The following is a 22,027-nucleotide window of genomic DNA, read 5'->3' as shown; positions in this document are numbered from 1 at the left end:
ATATTACTGTTGACACTGTTCATCAATGTATTGATAATTGCAAGTCTAAGAAATAATTAGACATTGACTGTTTATTGATGAAATCGTCGATTTCAATGCTCTTGTTGTCTTTTTAACAAGGATTCGCATCCCGGTTGACGTGGTACTCAATTCATCCCATCAAACAGGGTGTTCAAATATTTACCAAATGATGAGGAGTGTAGATGGACGTAAAGTTGTTCACAACTGTTCAAACAACAATATTTGACAAAACGCGAGGAAGGAAAACACCTTGGATAACAACTTTGGTTACACTATGAATGCAATAATGAACTGTATATTTGTACACACTGGTTTAATCCAATAAAAGTCATCACTATTTTGAACTACATCCATATTCAAAGGTATCCTTAATGTTTCTATTAAGCCATTCAACTACATCCTAATCATATACGATGTATCATAAACAGTTTATGCATTAAAGTGTAATTACCTTTGCCACAAAAAGCGCTAAAACGCAACTTATCGAAAAAACACAGTTATTGAGAACACAACCTGGAACAATACTAGACAGTTCGAAACGTAATTGACTAATAAAATCTATCATTAACAGAATATGCTTCGGGATTGTTTAACCCGTTAAGTGTTGTTGATTTAAGTTCTTCACTTTTGGGCCTGTCCTCAGAGACTAAGAAAATGCACCGAAATATTGATCCCATATTCAACTTAGATCCAGAAGTCGGTGTTAGAACCGTGCGTCAACAATATATATATATATATGTGTGTGTGTGTGTGTGTGTGTGTGTGTGTGTGTGTGTGTGTGTGTGTGTGTGTGTGTGTGTGTGTGTGTGTGTGTGTGTGTGTGTGTGTGTGTGTGTGTGTGTGTGTGTGTGTGTGTGTGTGAGTTTTCATTAGGTGCTGGATACGTCAATACATCCATCAGAGACAGCAGAATAGGCTTCACACATTGTACCCATGTCGGGAATCGAACTCGGGTCTTCGGCGTGACGAGCGAACGCTTTAACCACTAGGCTACCCGACCGCCCCACTTTAGTTGAGAAGAAGAAAAGGAAATATATGTAATTATCGTCTCGCATGCTGTATTTCAATAAAACTCAGAAAACAGAAGCTTAAAATACAACATCAAGCCTGAAGACACACAATGCAGTACAATAGCACGGTATATGAAATGGTACACAAATATAACTATTGCTAAAAAACAGTGATAAGTTCAAATAGGTTGCAACTTACGACGTTCATACATATTGGATAGTTGTGCGGCAAGGGGTTTGACAAAAGTAATGTTCGTCATGAAATACCCAACCTGTTCGACGTGTGCTATGTTGTTTACTGGCTGTGGCATGTGAGATAAAACCATTGTTCAGCAGAGGTGATAGTTAAGGGATTGGTTGTGGAGTGGACCATGCAGTTTGATGTGTTACAATGTACAAGTTTAGTGCTAGTAGGGGAATAGCTGAAGCAGTGGGTGGTAGCAGTTGTAAATAATAAGGTCTGTTTATATTGTGACTGAAGTTTTACGAGTAGTACATTTATAGAATGACGTGCATGGACGTGTGTTTGTGTGTGTGTGTCTGTGTGTGCGTGCGTGCGTGCGTGTGTGTGTGCGTGCGTGCGTGCGTGCGTGCGTGCGTGTGTGTGTGTGTGTTTGTGCTTGTCCAGAGACAACATGCCGTAGTTTTAACATGAATACCACACTCAAACACAGTATACTGACTAAGAGCCGACCAGTCCTTGTTTTAGCTCCTTAATGCCGAGCGTCAGGCAGGGTAACGACAAGTACCATATTCACGTCTATTAGTATGACGCGTACGCGAATCGAGCCACCGACCTTCCACGCTCCTGGTGGGAAATATCACGATATATGTTATTATGTTTATTTTAAATAAATCAAATATCTATATTTGTCGATAAATCAGAATCAGTTTTATATCTGATTAGCGGGAACAAGGGGCAGGGTTACAACTCTGCGGATTAAGAAAGGTCTTCTGGATGTCTTATTGTTGTCTGAAGGCGACCTGGTTACGTTCCGGGTGTGTCAGTCTGTAGATACACTGATAGAATGAAAGACACATCCCTTCCAGCTGTGCTAGATGCATTGAGTGGATTGGAAGACACATCCCTTCCAGCTGTGCCAGGTGCATTGAGTGGATTGGAAGAAACATCCCTTCCAACTGTGCCAGATGCATTGAGTGGGTTGACAGAAACCTCCCTTCCAGCTGTGCCAGATGCATTGAGTGGATTGGAAGACACATCCCTTCCAACTGTGCCAGATGCATTGAGTGGATTGGAAGACACATCCCTTCCACCCGTACCAGATGCATTGAGTGAATTGGAAGACACATCCCTTCGAACTATGCCACATGCATTGAGTGAATTGGAAGACACATCCCTTCCAGCTGTGCCAGATGCATTGAGTGGATTGGAAAACACATCCCTTCCAGCTGTGCCAGGTGCATTGAGTGGATTGGAAGAAACATCCCTTCCAACTGTGCCAGATGCATTGAGTGGATTGGAAGACACATCCCTTCCAGCTGTGCCAGATGCATTGAGTGGATTGGAAGACACATCCCTTCCAACTGTGCCAGATGCATTGAGTGGATTGACAGAAAACTTCCTTCCTGCTGTGCCAGATGCATTGAGTGGATTGGAAGACACATCCCTTCCACCCGTACCAGATGCATTGAGTGAATTGGAAGACACATCCCTTCCAACTATGCCACATGCATTGAGTGAATTGGAAGACACATCCCTTCCAGCTGTGCCAGATGCATTGAGTGAATTGGAAGACACATCCCTTCCACCTGTACCAGATGCATTGAGTGGATTGGAAGACACGTCCCTTCCAACTGTGCCAGATGCATTGAGTGGATTTGAAGACACATCCCTTCCAACTGTGCCAGATGCATTGAGTGGATTGGAAGACACATCCCTTCCAACTGTGCCAGATTCATTGAGTGGATTTGAAGACACATCCCTTCCAACTGTGCCAGATGCATTGAGTGGGTTGTCAGAAACCTCCCTTCCACCTGTACCAGATGCATTGAGTGAATTGGAAGACACATCCCTTCCACCTGTACCAGATGCATTGAGTGGATTGGAAGACACATCCCTTCCAGCTGTGCCAGATGCATTGAGTGGATTGAAAGACACATCCCTTCCAACTGTGCCAGATACATTGAGTGGATTTGAAGACACATCCCTTCCAACTGTGCCAGATGCATTGAGTGGGTTGTCAGAAACCTCCCTTCCACCTGTACCAGATGCATTGAGTGAATTGGAAGACACATCCCTTCCACCTGTACCAGATGCATTGAGTGGATTGGAAGACACATCCCTTCCAGCTGTGCCAGATGCATTGAGTGGATTGAAAGACACATCCCTTCCAACTGTGCCAGATACATTGAGTGGATTGGAAGACACATCCCTTCCAACTGTGCCAGGTGCATTGAGTGGATTGGAAGACACATCCCTTCCAACTGTGCCAAATGCATTGAGTGGATTGGAAGACACATCCCTTCCAACTGTGCCAGATGCATTGAGTGGATTGGAAGACACGTCCCTTCCAACTGTGCCAGATGCATTGAGTGGATTGGAAGACACATCCCTTCCAACTGTGCCAGATTCATGAGTGGATTTGAAGACACATCCCTTCCAACTGTGCAAGATGCATTGAGTGGGTTGACAGAAACCTCCCTTCCACCTGTACCAGATGCATTGAGTGAATTGGAAGACACATCCCTTCCACCTGTACCAGATGCATTGAGTGGATTGGAAGACACATCCCTTCCACCTGTAGCAGATGCATTGAGTGGATTGGAAGACACATCCCTTCAAACTGTGCCAGATGCATTGAATGGATTGGAAGAAACATCCCTTCCAACTGTGTCAGGTGCATTGAGTGGATTGGAAGACACATCCCTTCCACCTGTACCAGATGCATTGAGTGGATTGAAAGAAACATCCCTTCCAACTGTGCCAGATGCATTGAGTGGATTGGAAGACACCTCCCTTCCAACTGTGCCAGATGCATTGGGTGGATTGGAAGACACATCCCTCCCAGTTGTGCCAAATGCATTGAGTGGGTTGAAAGAAACATCCGTTCCAGCTGTGCCAGATACATTGAGTGGATTGGAAGACACATCCCTTCATACTGTGCCAGATGCATTGAGTGGATTGGAAGAGACATCCCTTCCACCTGTGCCAAATGCATTGAGTGGATTGGAAGACACATCCCTTCCAGCTGTGCCAGATGCATTGAGTGGATTGGAAGACAAATCCCTTCCAACTGTGCCAAATGCATTGAGTGGATTGAAAGAAACATCCCTTCCAACTGTGCCAGATGCATTGAGTGGATTGGAAGAAACATCCTTTCCAGCTGTGCCAAATGCATTGGGTGGATTGGAAGACACATCCCTTCCAGTTGTGCCAAATGCATTGAGTGGATTGAAAGAAACATCCCTTCCAGCTGTGCCAAATGCATGGAGTGGATTGAAAGAAACATCCCTTCCAACTGTGCCAAATGCATTGGGTGGATTGGAAGTAACATTCCTCCCAACTACACCCAAGTATTGATCTCGTGGCATGCATGGCTCCTACCTCCTACCAAAGTCAGTCTACAAGACAAATAATAACTTATGGATTGGTGTTATATCCGTCAGCATCCTTTCATTCATAATGTAGTTATATCTTTCAAGATTTTTCCACCATTTTATTGATTTAACTACGAGTTATATTTTCTACATTCATTTAACCTATATTTTTTATAATACTCCTTTACAACCCAGAACTGCTATGGCTCTTGATCGAAGACTACCATCTAAAGTTAAAGCAATGCCTTCCTGTACAAATATGCACAAATATGTGATATGTGACTATATATTTATACCAGTATGTGTGCTACATTTTAGTCAGACATAGCTGTCATATGTGCGACGCTTGCATCACATTTATCAATGTCCATATATGGAATAACGTCGACAAAGATTAATATCTGAAATGGAGATCGCTAGGTCAGGCCCTGTGACGATTGATCACGTGTCATCGAATCCCGTCGGTATTAGACATTGTTCATGTTGTCAACCATACCATACCCAGGCTTGATTCTTTATAGGAATATAGAAATATAGATGAGCAAGTGCTTTGTCAGCACCATAGCTGTGCTCGAGGGATTCACCAAAGTGGTAAACGTCTTTAAACCTGCATCTCTTCGGGCTGTCCTACCTCATCGAGCTGACACGTCATGATATATGTGGAATATTGTTCAAAGCGGCGTTAAAACCAAGTTGAAAAACTCACACACTTATGTAATGTTCAACCCTATTTGGCCTTGTACGCCCAAGGGAATCAGTTTTGGTAGATATCGAGACTGTATTTTCTCCAGCATTGGGGTTTTACATGTAATTTTATTAGCTAACTACTTGAACATAATCATGCCTCACCAGAAGTACGAAAAAGTATATATTGGCAAAAAAATATATCAGGAGGAACGACTCATAGGGTTCATTGTTACTCGTCCAACAACTTCACTTTATTCACTGATAATAGGGTTACAATGTTGTTATAGATGCGATTATTGTCAAATAAGTAAACAATTACTTCCTGCTGCAACTTTATAGCTGAAGGAAAAGACAAACAATGAAGTGATCAGTGTATTCGTTTTATGCCGCTTTGGACAGCTTTTGAGTTATATCACTGCGTACCAGGTTAATGCAAATTCAACAAATCGCGAACATTCATCCTTTTGATGGACGCAAAGAGGTCAGTTGCTGTCAAATCTAGGATCGTCTACGGGGTGCATCTGATATTCAACGCTATGGTTCTAACGCTAACTGAGGGTCGCAACTCTGTACAGATCGGGGTCACATGTGCCTCCATAACCAAACAAGATCAATAGCAAACATACACGTGCATACAATACTATTCGTGTCAACAACAGCTTTTTAAATTTCACAGCTTGGTCCAGGACCAGACATTTAAAGAAATTACAGAACATTTCAGGGTGCTTTGAGGCTTAAGTAGGTTTATCCAGTTCAAATCAACTCTTATCCACAGTATGTATTTCGTTTTGTACATCTATTAAAAGCATGGTCATGAGATTTGAGATTTTTTTAACCGTTATCTTTGTTGTTATAATGGATGTAACGACAGTTGTTTGGTGTTCTGAGAATATCAATGATGCTTAATAACATAAACAATAAATTCTGCACGGATTGCACTGCAATGTGTAATGGCACACACATATTGAACCATAAATCTATTAACCTTATTATAAGATATAACGTGAACATTACAATACAGGTACTTTAACTTATTGTTAAAGAAATAAAATCGATCCAAAGTATAAATGAAATAGAAAAAGTTTATGTACAGTAAGACAATTTCATTAGAAAAGGTAGAAAAGTCACGCATCAGATCTGATAAGCAATGACGTCAAAACTCAACATTAGACAATCATCCCAATACTACATGGTTTCAGGGGATCTAACAGGTACCCAGTGGATTTCAGGATAGAACAGATGGAGTGATCAATGCCCATTGTAAGCCGCGAAACAGTTTGGAACAATGATAGAAACCTGTCACTTAATCCCTTTTGTGCGAGTGGCTCTGCTTAATCAATACTTCGGGCTCTCGGGTAGATTGCTCTCATGGTTCTCCGTGGGCTACCATTATACTTCATTGGGTGAAAGTTTGTTGATTGCTCCGAGAATACCATTGTATCAACCACAGCATATATTCAGGGCGTAAACCAGCATCTTACAGAACTCTGGTCCAACCAGAAAGGTATGGGCAACACTAGATTCGGACAGTCATGAACGCGCAGCAGTTTTGTGTTTTGCTCTTCATCTTTGCCGGTGATTATTTCGGTAAGTTTGAAACATTTATAATATATCTATGATTTTCCACATAATAATTGTGCGTTTTGTTCGTACATATGAAATGTCAATATCTTCATTATTCATATTTGAGAATCATTTGTATTACAATCATGGTATAAATGAAATATTAAAATTGATTAATAAGTTCGGAGGCTGAGTTGTGTCAGTAATATAAGTAGGAAAATTGACAAACTGGAGGCACGTACAGTGATCAAGTACCTGCAAAAAATAGGCTCAGCACCAAACGTCATACATGAAGATATTATAAAGGATCAAACGCACTCACTGACACTTTTACTTCAAACATGACACTAAACGCATTCGCTCATAAAGCTTTTATTGTACATTTTGTGTCACTCGTTCTTTGAAGATTTTGCAAAACCCAAAGAAACCCAAGAATTTCATGGTATCTTGTTCCAACCAACTATTAGTATAAAAATCATGCATTTGTTTGTTCCTTGTATGTAAATATGTTTCTAATTTGTAATACCCAAACCTATCCTGAGTGTTTTGAGAACATTTTTGTATATTTCAGGTGCTATTGATATCAATAGTTCTATGTTACTATCATCTGTTACTATTACTCTACACTGTTTAAGACCTCCTCCGTAGTCTAGTGGTAGAGCGTCCGCCCGGAGAGCAGAAGGTCCGGGGTTCGATCCCAGGCCGCGTCATACCAAAAGACGTTAAAAGATGGTACTTGTTGTTACCCTGTCTTGCGCTCGGCATTAAGGGGCTCAAACAAGGACTGGTCGGCTCGGAGTCAGTATACTGTGTCTGAGTGGGGTATTCATGTTAAACTGCGGCATGGTATCTGAGTGAGCTAGCACTATAAATCGGCATCAGTCCGGACTAGTACTTGCATTGTCGTCAACTTCATCAGAAAGTCAAACAAACACGATCCGTTGGGAACGATATTTATTTATTCCGAATACACATTGTTCGTGTGTGGTGACCTTGTCAGATGGGCACACATCTAGAACCAGCAGTTGTAGTTGGCGTGCCTATGGGTATTTATTCACTTTACGTTAGGGACATTATATAAGATGTTGTCGGTAATTTTCACGAAGGAGAAATGAAAAGTTGCTTCCCGCTGGTTGTTCTCAGTCGCGCCCATGGTTCAATTGTCATATTAGAGCATTATGTTAAATATTTTCAGATGACGTCATACATAAGTTTGACGTCATGTGTTGATTTATTAGTTGTTATGATGCAACCAAGATCCATATTTGTACCCAACTGCTCTATACAAGAGCATGTAGTCATGATAATTACAAACCTGATTCGCTTGTGATTAATGACCCACAACCATATTTATAACCAATTTCCTTCGGCGCAAATACTCCTAACGAATGAATGTGGTCTCTGAGTGCGGCGTTAAACAACAAACAAACAAAAAAAACAACTGATAGGCTTTTAGAAGGTAGTAGAACACGAATTCATGGCACTTGTTTATGGATGACAACTACTTTATTCTTCGTAACGGCGTTCCAAGTCAACTTCATGCCCTTTCATGTTATCAGGAACCTTTTTTCTGGCTGACCCTGTTGCAAAATACCTTGAAGCACAAGAATAAAAATTTTGCATATCGAACAGTGAATTATTTGGCAACATTATTTCACAAAGAAAATCCGTATAGCAACATTAACAAGTTGACTTTCAAATGAAAATTATTGTGGGCTGAACAGTGAATTTAGTGAATTTGAGAGCTGTATTGTCTTACAGCAAAACTCTTCCTTCCAACCCCGATAGCATTTATTCAAATGTCTAGTGATGGTATAGACGAAACCTCGGACCGAGAGTCAATTCAAGCTGGTTCCTTTTCAACCTGGCCAAAGATTTGAGTGAAGGCATTCATCGATGTGGCTACTGATTAATTTAGACCGCCTCCGTAGTCTAGTGGTAGCGCGTCCGCCCGGAGAGCGAAGGATCAGGGATTCGACCTCTGGCCGCTTCATACCCAAAAATGTTTTAAAATGCTACTTGTTGCTACCCTGTCTGGCGCTCGGCATCAAGGGGCTAACACTGCGGCATTGTATCTCAGTGCGCTAGCCCGGCATGAGTCCGGAATAGTAAAAGCACACACACACACACACACACACACACACACACACACACACACACACACACACACACACACACACACACACACACACACGTGCACACATGCACACATTCATGCACGTCGCTATATAAGTGCAATAATCACCTCACCTCACCTCACCTCACCTCACCTCACCTCACCTCACCTCACTAATTAATTTAACCAACTCTGATATAAATATTTTTATATTTTGGTCTGTGTAAAGTGAAACACTCTTCAGAAGGAATTGACCCTGTTATTATGAACATACTAAGAGTGTGCTGAGAGAACATTCACGTTCACGCTGAACTGAGGTAGACACATATGGTGCTGTCTGTTTTAAACAAAGCGTTTATGCGATAGGAATATTTATTCAGTCAATGTATTGGAGAAATTGTTTTACCATATTTAAAATATATTTATTGAATAAATCGACATGGGTTTGTTCCAGAAGAAACAATGAACAATAATTAAATCTTGACAAAATGTTACGATAAACAATGATAAACATATCTATTGAATGATGATACTAATGATATACTATGGGAAACAAATAAGGGAACACCATTTCATTGCAGTGTCCCTTTATTTATTCCCAGATTTTTACCCACAGTGACATCCATAGCTTGCCATCCATAGCTTGGGAACAAAACCTGGAAAACAATAAAGGAGCACTTGTATTTTCATGTGTTCCCTTATTTGTTTCCCTCAGTATATGTGTAAGTTATATCATCTGAAATGGACGGTCGGAATGAAGAGGGTAGGGTAGTGAGAGGTGCGGTGGTGTAGGCTTTGAGGTGTGGCATGTATTAATAGTAGAATATCTATGTGGTATAACATTATGTTTTCTTTCACAGCTTCTGCTACATTAGGTCAACGCAAATCAGCCGTACCTCACACATGGAACGCTTCAATCCAGTATTGTAAGGATGGCGGGGATGAGGTCCTCAATCCTCTTGAGCAGAGCCTACGCGACCCGCTCATACAGGGTGTTACTAACACGGGTAGGTTGCGTTCTTCCATCATCACGTGTACACGCCCCACCCCCACCCCCCTCACACAGTGTTACTAACACGGGTAGGTTGCGTTCTTCTATCAAGTATACACCCCCCACCCCCTCCCCCTTTATACAGAGTGTTACAAACACAGATGGTTAATTACGTACTTTCACCATGTGTTACGTATGGTGATAGTTTGCGTCCTTTCATCAAGAATATTATATAAAAGCTTTTAATGTGTACGTTCTGAACACTGTGCCGTTTTAAGACTTTCTATACAAAATTCACCAATCTGTCTTATTATCATAAATAAGGTTTGTTTCAATTTTTGTAATTGAATGAGTTAAATTACTGTGAGTGTTGATTGTTACAGTTGAACACTTTTGGACCAGTCTACAGGCATCAAACGATTCTACCGAAGTTTTGGAATGGAAAGGTATAGGATTTTATGAAAGGATATCACAAATTCCGTTGCCATGGAAACCCGGTGAAAGACCAGGCGGAACCAGTACCAATTCGTGCGTTGCTGTAGAAGTAACCCAGTTGTCGGTCTCCTTTTACCTCGAGGACTGTGCAACACTGCTCTTCTCCTATTGCAGGACAGCGAATGGTAAGTTCAAATCTACATTCTTTGCAGTGAGAGAATATGGCATAATCCAGTTTTCAACTCTGTATCAGCGTGTCAGCTAAGTGCGGGCGGATGCGGATTGCTAACTTGTGTCACACAAGTGACATTCAAGTGATTATAGTGCTGAAAGGGTCATAATCAGGAAGACCTGGGACCAGATTCCGGAATCTGTGGACCCTGACACAACTTAGTTCTGCACACTGGCCTACACGGAAATGATAAATTGTATTGATGGATATATGTTTCAATTACAACAAATAATATTGCTTCGTATTAAGACCGGAATATTAATAAGGAAAGAAAACAAGTTATCTAAACGTGAAGATTTCTTAACAAATAAGCACCACAACGGGACTTTGCTCACTGAAATAACACTATGTTTGCTCGATTGTTCAAATGAGTCAAAGTCTTGGCTTCACCATCCATTTATCATCTTCTGTAATTCATGGCGTTGTTGGAATCCCAACAAAATGAATGTCAATGTATATATAATTACACAGTCGATGCCGATTAAGATGGCATATTACGTTTCCATCGGTGCCACCCGTTTGTCTTCGAGACGCTGACATCGGATATGGGGAATTAAGAAGCCTCGACGCTGATTGGCTGATTGGAGACTTTCAATGGAGTGTTTGTCAGAGGTGTCATATCGGAGTAAATATCTGATCCCCCGTCATTAAAAACATGCTTCGGTTTCGTCTTGAAAGATAAATTGAACTTTGAGGAGATTCACTTATAACTATATTGAACTATTTTGTTTAACTTCGAGTTATTTACTAAATTAATTAGTGAATGAAATTACATTGTTCAAAATGTTTGCAACTATTCCCAGCTGTATTGGAAATAGTTCCTCCACTGTTCTCCGATGACGTGGTTCCGTTCTCTTATAGCATAATTGGACTCCAAAAGACAATTGTTGTGTTGGAGTTTAACTGTGATACCTGGATACTACAGGTAAATTTAAGCAAAACTCGAAATGTTGAATCAAAAACTTGCGGGAGCCTCGCAAGATCTGAAAATGCATTTACAAAAGTTTCCTACTTGGGGTCTCTTCATCACAAAATCATGTATGTTATTTTCCAGGAAATTAATCTGGCAATTTCCAGCCTGAGTTTATAATATAACCTTCTTAGCCAAAAATATTCAAGCCCGGGTAACAAGTACAATCTTTTAACGTCGTTTGGTTTGACCAAGGATCGAACCACCGATCTTCCGCTCTTCCTTTTGGTCCCCCTATTCATTGTATACACAGTACGGTTGTAAATATCAGAATATTGAGCATGTCATTGGCGCAATCCCGGTGTGGTTGCTATGATGTATCATGGAAATATGCTTTACGCCACCCTAAACGGAACTAATCGAAGACACAAAGTAGACACAATTCATGGATAACAACCTCTTTAATACTGTAAAGGCGACGTTTCGGTATAGATCCTTATACCGTTGTCAAGTAAGACTGAATGAGGATGTTGTTGTTATAAGTGTTTAAGAGGTCGCCTTCTGCCCTATCAACTTCGGCTGATCTGTCACCCTTTGGGCCTCCTGTGTGTGAGTAGGGTACACATATCTAGTGTGAGTTTGGTATTCACATAATTTCTGTTTTTGTATTGATATGATATCTATTTTCATATATTGATATCATTTTTTTATCTGTTTATATACGTGCGAGTAGCTGTCCATCTCTCAGAAATAGAGTTAGTTTGGGCTTCGCTCTTGCATCTCTTAGCTTTAGGAGATCTACGACAGAGAGCGGATCCAATTGCAATTTTTGTTTTAACCGAGCCCTGGCTGGGGCGTGGTCTTGACATTCCAGTAACAAGTGAGCAATGGATTCAGGTTGATTGCAAGATGGACAAACCTTGTCATTGTGCTTTTTGTGACCGAATCCTTTCATTTGTTTGGCTTTTGGTGAATCTTGGGTTGAATTTTATTTAGCCATCTGCCGATCCAACTTGCGTCCCACTTGGATTGCCATCTTTGGGCTATAGAGGCTTTGATTTTGCTTTAAATCTTAGTATCTTTTAACATAGAAGAATATCTATGTGAGAGGGGATCCAACACAGCGCCGCCTGTTGCCCTTGGTCCGATAGTTTTGTATATTCGTCTAGAATATTATTGACTGTGTTTGGCCTGGAGTTTGAGTTTCTGCCGCCGATGGCTTGAAGTGCACTTAGCAAGTCTGATAGGACGACTGCCCTTGCTTCCGGTAGTATGAGTTTGAGTGCATGGTGAATTGCCTCCAATTCAGCAGTGAATACTGGCTGACCATCAGGCAGGCGAACCGAATGTGCTTGGGGTTTGGAGCTGTGGATATATATGGATCCCGTAACAAGCACTGTTGTTGATGGGATTCTTGGATCCATCAGTGTATATATGGGCCAAGCTGTCCCAGGTAGTTTGAATATTATTGATAGCTACTGATCGTAGTAGGGTTGAGTTGTCTTTTTAGTGACTTCTGATGTTAAAGCAGTGTCAACATTGGGAGATATAATTGTCCTTTGTAGTGACTTTCTGGTGGCTGAATGTCATCACAATTGTGACTTCGGATGAGTTCTCGTACTAATATCCCAGTTGGATTTTTCCGAACTAGGGCTTCATCTCGTTTTGTTTGTCTTGTCATATATGTTTCACCAAAGGGTTTGATCTTCGTCCCAAGAACGATAACATTCCCTGCTCTCTTCTTAGTTTCAATGAGAGTTCTCCTGTTTCTACTCGTAGTGCTTCTAGTGGAGTGCCTGTTGCTGCATCTGTGGTCAGCGTTAGGGCTTTGTATTGTAATCTGTCGAGGCGGCTCAGGACAGTATTTGATGCTGAGTGAAAGGCCTCACAACCATAGTATTTCTTATCTGATAAGTGATTTGTAAAGGTCCAGCTGAGTGTCCCTCGATGTGCCCCATGTTGTGCGTGAAATTGCCCGTAGTACGTTCAGGTCTTTTTGACATGTGTTTTCCATATAGTCTATATGTTTGCGCCAAGTGAGATGTTGATCAAGGGTCACCCCTAGAATTATTGCGGATTTTCTCGAATTTAAATGGTTTGCCTTTTATGGAGACGCGGGGTATCATAGCATCTCTCCCCCCCCCCCCCCCCCCCCCCCCCCCCCCCCCCCCCCCCCCCCCTTGAATGAGGACTTACTTACTTACTTACTTTGGAGATTTAACGTGCGCTTTCCGACTGATGCGTATTTCGCACACGGGCCCGGCCAGGCCATTTAATGTGTTTCCGAAAGGGGCGAAGGTGGTCTGTGCAACCCAAGAGGGGGGTTTTAGGGGTTGCTTATATAGAATTTGGGAATTTTGAGATTTGGAATAGATGCCGATGGGATTGGGGAGGAGAACTAAGGGAGCTGGGTATGGTGGATGTTTGTTTGTTTATGTGATTTTGATTTGGTGAGTTATTGTGTTTTTAGATGCGTGAATGAGGAACAATGTATTGAATATATGTAGTAGGTGGAGGATTAACAGTAACAACAATTGCATACGTGAGTGGAATAACATGAGTAGGTTATGTCAGCAGAGGGATAAGATACTGTCACGACATGATGGACAGAGAACACACAGATAGAGGCCAATGAGACATGAAGCCAATTTAACAGGATGGCTTCCTCCTATGTGTTCTCTGTCCATCATGTTGTACGTAACTTTACAGTATTAAAGAAGTTGTTATCCATAATTTGTGTCTACTTTGTCATCCGTCAGATTCTAAGAAATTCCTATCAAACAATTTAAATGAAGACAGTAAAAATACTAAAGGTGAATACAATATCCTACTAATATGTACATACCTGCCAAATTTCACACTTGTTCACTAGTTCATACATTTCGTATAAACATGTCAAAATGAATTTATAAGCTGCTGTAAATTCTCGCAACTTGTGTACATCATTCATTGTACTACTGGCCTTTGATCTTAAGTTAAGCAAATAAACAACTACTTGCCATAAGCACGAATTAGGGGAAAACTATTGGATAGTTGCATAGATGTTTGTATCTTGCTTTACCCAAACTCTGGCCCGTACACACCTACCTCAATCTGCATTAAATAACCCCTGAGCGCGCGGAATTTAAGTTTATATGCGCTCTGTGTTTGTTGTGAACTATTTCAACTTATGTGTACGTAAAAAAATAATAATGCCAAGCAGGGGATGTATAACATATTGTTTCATTGCTACCTAGTGATTCCTGGAGACATCCAATCATAAATCCCCGTCATGAGTTTGTGTCAGCGAGAGGTAAATGAAAACAACAAAACCATTTCCATAATGACGTCTTTGATAGGCATTTAAAATTTGGAAGAACATGAATGCACTTTTTATTGATAGCAACTTCATTTCTTCTTTGACAAAGAAGAAAAGAAGTTGCTGTACATATAAAGTGCCATGTATTCATTTCCATAATCATAAGAAATTGCTGCTTGAAGCAGAATTCGTTGTACGATTCCGATTATAAGCATGTTTTAATGAATCGCTATCAAGTAATGATGATACCAGGCAGTCGCAATAGGGTGAGCGTATCCTGCGCTACCGATGACCCCTGTCATAAACACATGCAAAGGCTAATAAGAATCGACTTGTAAATAATCGAATCTTGATCAGGTAAACCAGTGATTGAAAGCACCTGATCTGACCACCTTTTCCATGTTAGCCGATTCTTTGGATAAATGATGGTTACTACTTACTCTTTTAATTACAATTGTGTGAGTTGCGGGTGCCACCTGTTGAGCAGGGCATGCTTACTCTTTTCGCGAACACCTGGTGTCATTTTTGAAAGCTTCACTGAGACTTTGAACGTTGTAACCTTGATCAAACAACTTCTGAACAAGAGTCGTTATGTACGAAGTTATGTAAGCTTAGTTTCCTGTGTTGTGTTAAAATATTTCTTATAAACATAATTGTGACCTGGCGTATCAACAATACAGAAATCAAAGTGTTATAATATGCTTTAGACCCTTTTGTGCATGAATAAAGATTTCTTCTTAACCTTATTATGTAAATGCTTCAGATAAACCTTGATGCATTTAGAACACCATGATAATAAAGAAAAGACACATTGAGTTTATACATTGTGTTTAATTCTTTTGGGGAATAAAATTCACCATTCTCATCAATCAGATGACAGATTTATAAGATACCTCTCTCTGCCCATTTCTTGATGATCTGTTTCTTTAGGCATCAGAATGAATATGAATTTCTGCTCGGATTGGCAAACTCAAAACAAGGTAATTTGGCCAAGGAGTTTCACTTAAGCTTCAAGTATATCGATGATCTGCTATCGGTCAATAACCGTCAAATAGCCAATTCCCTTCCACTGATTTACTCACCTGAACTAGAAATAAAGGAGACCAGTGAGATCGCTTTATCTGTTTCATGTTTAGATCTATGCTTAAAGATTCAGCGTGACAAAACACTCTGTGATGACTTCAACTTTCCAATAGTCAACTTTCCCTTCATGATCATGTCGTGCAATATTCATGTAGGTCCAGATTTCACATATTTCTACCAAGGTTTCAAAGAACTCTTGCTCAGAAGTTGTTTGATCCAGGTAACAACATTCAAGACCTCAGTAAAACTTTCAAATAGTTTTATGCTAGGCAAATTTGACGCATCAGTGACATAAATGTCCAATGCAATTCCCTATGTTGACTTGTACGATATGTTCCCCTGTTTTCTCAGGTGAACAAGTGACTTGCCTTTGCGTGTGTTTGAATACACTCACTTTTTCGTGAAAACCTGGTATCTCCCTATTTGATAGTGATTCATAAACACATGCTCATGGTATAGTTGAAATCGTACAGATCGTAGAGATTTCTTATGAATATAGAAAGGGTTTTGTGTGCTTTTATTCATTGGAAAAATTACTGAAAACTGACCCTCAAGCTTATATATGTACCAGTACTAGCTTGAAAAATTCATGACACCAAGAATGTTCTCCAAATCTATATACCGTTAATTTACTCGTTTAAAATCAATACAACATAAATGTCAAATGTTGAGTAAACAACACAATATGTAAATTTCATTATAAGCACAAAACAAGTACAGTGACTTCTCGTGCGCAGTAGAAACCTTACAATGCTATGTAGACACTTTCTTTTATTTGTAAATGCGGCCAACTAGTCCTGTTTTGATTAGATGTATGCCTAGTGCTTTAAAGGTTTGTAAATCATTTAAGGCGTTTAGTACCGTTGCTATTGTCATTTGATTGTTGTCTGCTTATGTCTGCTAAGAACAACCTTTAAACAGAAAAATGCTTTATCTAAGAACAATTATTTGGTCCCCAGAGTTACACAGTTAAATTTGACTTGATAATTAGAACAGCAGTCAGTGTGGTTGTAATGATCTACTAACTGAGACGTCACTACGCAATGGAGTAAATTACGGAAATTAACTTATGAGTTGACATTGAATTCTGTTCGCTTATGAGCTGCTGTAAGTGTTACGAGGTCATAAAAAGGTAACTTGAAAAGGTATGGTTGGTTTTGTCATGTTTATATAGGATTAGTTATCTCCCTCCCTGCCCTTGAGATTACCAGACTGTTTGTCTTGATACAATCTGTCGGCTCAACCTTCCCTCATGAATTCAATCTTGTCAGACTACGTGTTAGAAAAATATTTTTACATCCAGGCACATTACTTATTTAATCACAATATTGTACCCTGTGCTTACACATCACAATTATCTGATAACAAATACACGTGGCACTATTGTTTAAATGTGACAAAATCTCTCGAGACAAAATGCTACTTTCAGACAAACCTACGACCCCGAAACTCCAAGTGCGTTCTGTTGTATTGACGTATTTACGATTGTATTATACTATTACTCAAACTGTTGCAAATTTCAGTTAGCGTGGCTAACAGGGTTACGTGGAATAGGAAAAAATAGGATATCAGAAATTGTTTCTAGAATAATATAGTGCTAAAGTAACATCCACGCAGGAGGTAAAGTGTGTTCGCTATTTTAAGGCATGTTCATGTTGAATCTACCACGCCTTTACACAACCGTTTTGATTTGTGTATCAGAGGTTTCAAATCACAATAATACACATCTGATTCATGTCACTGTGAACAGAAAAAATACCTGTAAGACAGCAAATCATTTAGCAGTTTAAAGTACTAAACTTTGCAAATGTTGGTTGTAAAATGACGAGTTGTCGCTCATAAAAGTACGCCTGGCAGTATTCTGCACTTTGTACGGTATTACCAATGTTTACTAGTACTCCAGGGGTAACCAACTAGGTTAACTAAGTGCTTTATTATATCGACGACGACTGAAGCAATATTACTGAGGTTACATACACGGTAACTACTTCATCGGGTGCAGCAAAGATACATGTTGTACTTCTCTGGTCACATCGACAGTGAACACAGATACATATATCTCTTGGGCACGCCAGCAACCTATGATCGTGGGTTCGAATGCGGGTTCGCCCCGATTATGTTTCTAGATTTGTCAGCAATCAGTGCCAGGGGTTTCACCAAAGTGACAAACGTCTGAGACCTGCATCAATTGGGGTTATCCTCCCAAATTATGCTGTCACTCCGTGATATAAATGTAATTTTGGCGAAAGCTGCGTTAAAACCAGCAGTCGGAAAACCCCAAGACAGTAACACTCTTATTACCGTACACTTTGTATCGGTTGTGACATCAAGCCTATACAGCTAAACTGCCACGTCATAGCCATGTACCTAGTCATCCTGGTCACGAAATAACGCCCATTCTAGTATTAAAATATGGATGGTGGTTGACGTCTCAACAGCCTTCAGTTACTGAATATTTATGGATGAACCTGTTCTGTGATCTGGAACCGCCCAGTGTATGAACAAAACCCAATCTGATGAATGTTTTCCGATATTCTGGCATCACTCGACACGTTCATATGTGCCCTGGAACAAGTTAAAAATCCCTTTCTTCGAGACAATTAATTACCAACATACATGTCAGCCTCAGATGTCTGCATGTGCATTTTCGAATGAAACATTTACAAAATGGGAAGAAAGAACACCAGTTTCCTCTGTTGCCGGCAAGTATAGACTTTTTCAGGAATAATTTGTATGTTTTACATCGCCCTGTTCCTTCTGACACAACACCTAATCCATTTCTTATCCAACCAATCTGTATTCTCACATGTCCTATGAGTTAATAATTCACTCCCGCAGGCTGATGAACTAAAATTAGGTTTCACATGTAAGTTTTCTTTAAAGTTAACGGAAATAGAAATACGACCTGTCTTGTCAGATATTCTCATCAGAGAGTATTTTGATATCAAATATAAACTGACGGCCCAAAAATACTTTGCCATAGTTTTAAATCACTCTTGGCTATAAACCACAAAAGAAATATACATAAAGTAAAATGTATTGAAAAGATCAAAATCTTAAAATCAACATTTAGAATAATATTTATACAGCATCCTTAATTGGCACACAAAAAGGCTCACAAAAACTCTGTGGCGCACAAAGTCAATCTCCGATGACATCACGTAAGATACGTCGCCATTCTCCTTGGAGTTCCTGGATCTGTATTTGTAGGTTGGCTGGAGGATGTGGTCGCTGTCGAACACGACAATCCATGATATCCCAGAGGTGTTCTACGGGGGACATGTCTCGGTAGCGTGCAAGCCACGGCAACACGTTGATTGCTGCAAGGAACTTATGTACGATTCAGGCTGTATGGGGTCATGCTGATAAAGGACACCACGTGTCAGCTATTCTAGAAATGGTGGGATAATCGGAAGAAAAAATGGCATCCATGTAACCCTGAGGTGTAAAACCTCCGTTAACGATGACCAGTGGTGTTCTCTTCTGTCACAAATTCCTCCCCTCACCAGGCACGACCTCCTCAACACAACATGCCGCCATTCGTTCTCCCCTTCGGTGGTAAACAGGATGTCGCCCAACAGCTCTGAACAGACAGAACCGGCTTTCATCAGTTAAGACGACCCTCTGTCAGTCATACAGGCGGGGCCCATCTCAATCTCTAACGACAAAGTTGCGCTGTCAATAACTGTCCTCTGTCAGGTCTGAAAGCCCTAATTCATTGAGCCTGAGTCCCCTGGCCACTGTCTCTCGTCTAACCATATGCCCTAAGCGATTCGTCGCTCCATGACGTCACCGTCAGGATCGATTCTGGAGATGCAAAGTACGCAAGTACAGGTCTTCATTGGGCGTAGTTACCCTTGGTCTACCTGTTCGAGGTCTGTCTGCCGTCTGCCTGGTCTGTCTGTGACGTTGCATCAGGTTAGTCACAGCAACACGGTAGCAACCAAACGTTCCAGCAATGTGGGCAGAGGTGGCCTCCATCTGTGTTATACCCAGGGCCCGCTCGTGTTGTTCGGGTGTTAGTCGTGGCATCTCGGTGGTGTTTTCTTTTAGCAATATGTGTGTCTGACATGCCGTCCGTATAATTAATATTCCCTTATTGCACGTGTAGTTTCGGCTGCCCAAGGGCACGAGTATTTCACCTTTTCGCATTTAATAAAGCAAAAACGTGCCGCGGACGTGTGTCACTTTCTGCATATAGCATTGTTGTGACGATATGTTTTGCATTGAACTTTTTTGAACTTGTGTTTTTATATTTTTGCAATTTTATTCTTATAGTGGTAAAGTTTCTTTTGGTCGTCAGTTTATGAACACGATCAAACTACGAACACTCCGAGGCTTGCCGAGTATTGATAAATTTGGTATCAAAAGTCACGAAGGAGATATTTTAGTTCCATTGTGTTTATTCTGAAAATCCAGATAATGATATATTCCAGATAGGAATTCAAGAAATTAATTGAGGCACAACGGTGGACATGCATTTTGTTTCTCAACCTGATCATTTTATCTACATTTACATTAACTTGAACCCATTAAATTGGTTTACAACCGTAAGACAATCATTATTTAAACGTTGTTGTGGATGTTATTCTATTCTAATTCTCATATTATAAACTCTTTCTCACAAAAATAAAGGACATGTACTTGCAAAACAGGTGTCAGCCTTTATCTTAATCCAATATTTTTCTGTATTTAAAAAATGGTTAAACGCACACACACGCACACACACGCACACATACGCGTGATATTAATCGAAGGTGGGCGATAAGTAATTCGAAATCTGGAATTGAAGACAAATATTATCTTCTGCTTGTGAGGCCATCCTATTTTCAGCTTAGAATTAAGTTAACACCATCTGAATACACTTAACATCGATTTATATTTATATTTTTGTGTTTGTCGAAAAGTCTTAACACACTTATATCAAGAAACATGTTAAACATGCAAAAGTGTACAGAAAATAAATATTTGTAACATAAGCAGTCTATTACCAGACAGTATATTCATGAAAATTGTACTATAGTCATGTGGCCTCCTGTCGTACGGGAACTATAACAGTACTGGAAACACACTACCTTTGTATTAAATTGCATGAACACGTAGACATGAATAAAATATCACAAGTCCAACGAAATGTTTATCCCTGATAAATAGAGCAAATCGATCAGTGTAGGAGAGGCGAGGTTCCTTTATGACGCCACAATTAAAAAGTGACGTCACGTCACGCCACGTCACACTAACTGTCCACAGCCAAAGAGTTCGATATCTTGATATTTGAATGGCCCTTTACAAAACATTATTTAACTTTGTGTGAGTTCGTTGGAGTATGGACCTTCATAGAGTGAGGGTCAAACTGTATGAACGTCAGAGCTTGTGTACATGTGAATTCATGTTTACACTGACAGCCATACAACAACCAGCTGTATCGCGGAATAAAATAGTTCCTCAAAACGAGAGGTGACGTGAACGTATGTATGCTCAACATGCTTTACAGGAACAACTTTTGTAGTTTCTTTGCAACAAATGTTTTTAATTAATATCCTCATTAGATAAGACATGTCTGTTAAGAACTAACTCGGTCAGTCAGTCACAATGACAGCGCGTCGTAATATATTTACATAAAGAACAAAACGTTAAGATGGCCGACACGATAAACGTCACGGGAGAGATTTCGGAATTTGGTAATGAACCTGTGGCGGTTACACGCATGAACGCCAATTTCGCGGTCCTGTGACCGACCTCTTGTCCAGAGGAAAAGCGGTCTATCGTGTGAACTTCAAATTAAAAAAATTAAAGCTTCTCCGAAATATTATCTCCAAGGTTCAATTTGAACCTTTACCCCGATGCATTAGTTAATGATAAAAAAATGATAATAATCCCTATTTATAATGCGTCATATCCACACCACATGGGCATGCTCAAAGCAAACATCATTTGTTACCCCGGTCAATGGATCAGTGCGCACACAACCCTCATCTCCCTCGGGAGTATATAACCCAAGCTGCCTGTGAGGAGGCTAGCTCTAGACAAAGCACAGCCTATTCCCTTTAGTAAACTAGAGATAAAAAGCAAAACCAAAGCCTCCATAGCAGAAAGATGGCAAGCCCAATGGGACGCAAGTAA

General features: G+C 40.4%; 1 protein-coding gene across 1 annotated transcript; it reads left to right on the top strand.

Moving 5' to 3' along the window:
• Nucleotides 1–2,059: 2,059 nt before the first annotated feature.
• Nucleotides 2,060–3,628, top strand: LOC125382717 (protein app1-like). The gene has a single exon (XM_048401022.1). It carries the CDS (start codon nucleotides 2,060–2,062, stop codon nucleotides 3,626–3,628), a length of 1,569 nt encoding a protein of 522 aa, XP_048256979.1.
• The last annotated feature ends 18,399 nt before the right edge of the window (nucleotides 3,629–22,027 follow it).

This window comes from Haliotis rufescens, unplaced genomic scaffold, assembly GCF_023055435.1.
Source record: "Haliotis rufescens isolate VD_foot unplaced genomic scaffold, xgHalRufe1.0.p SCAF_20, whole genome shotgun sequence".
In the NCBI taxonomy this organism is placed as follows: Eukaryota; Metazoa; Mollusca; class Gastropoda; order Lepetellida; family Haliotidae; genus Haliotis; species Haliotis rufescens.
The sequence above is the reverse complement of the archived record's forward strand: the minus strand, read 5'-3'. Positions and strand labels throughout refer to the sequence as shown.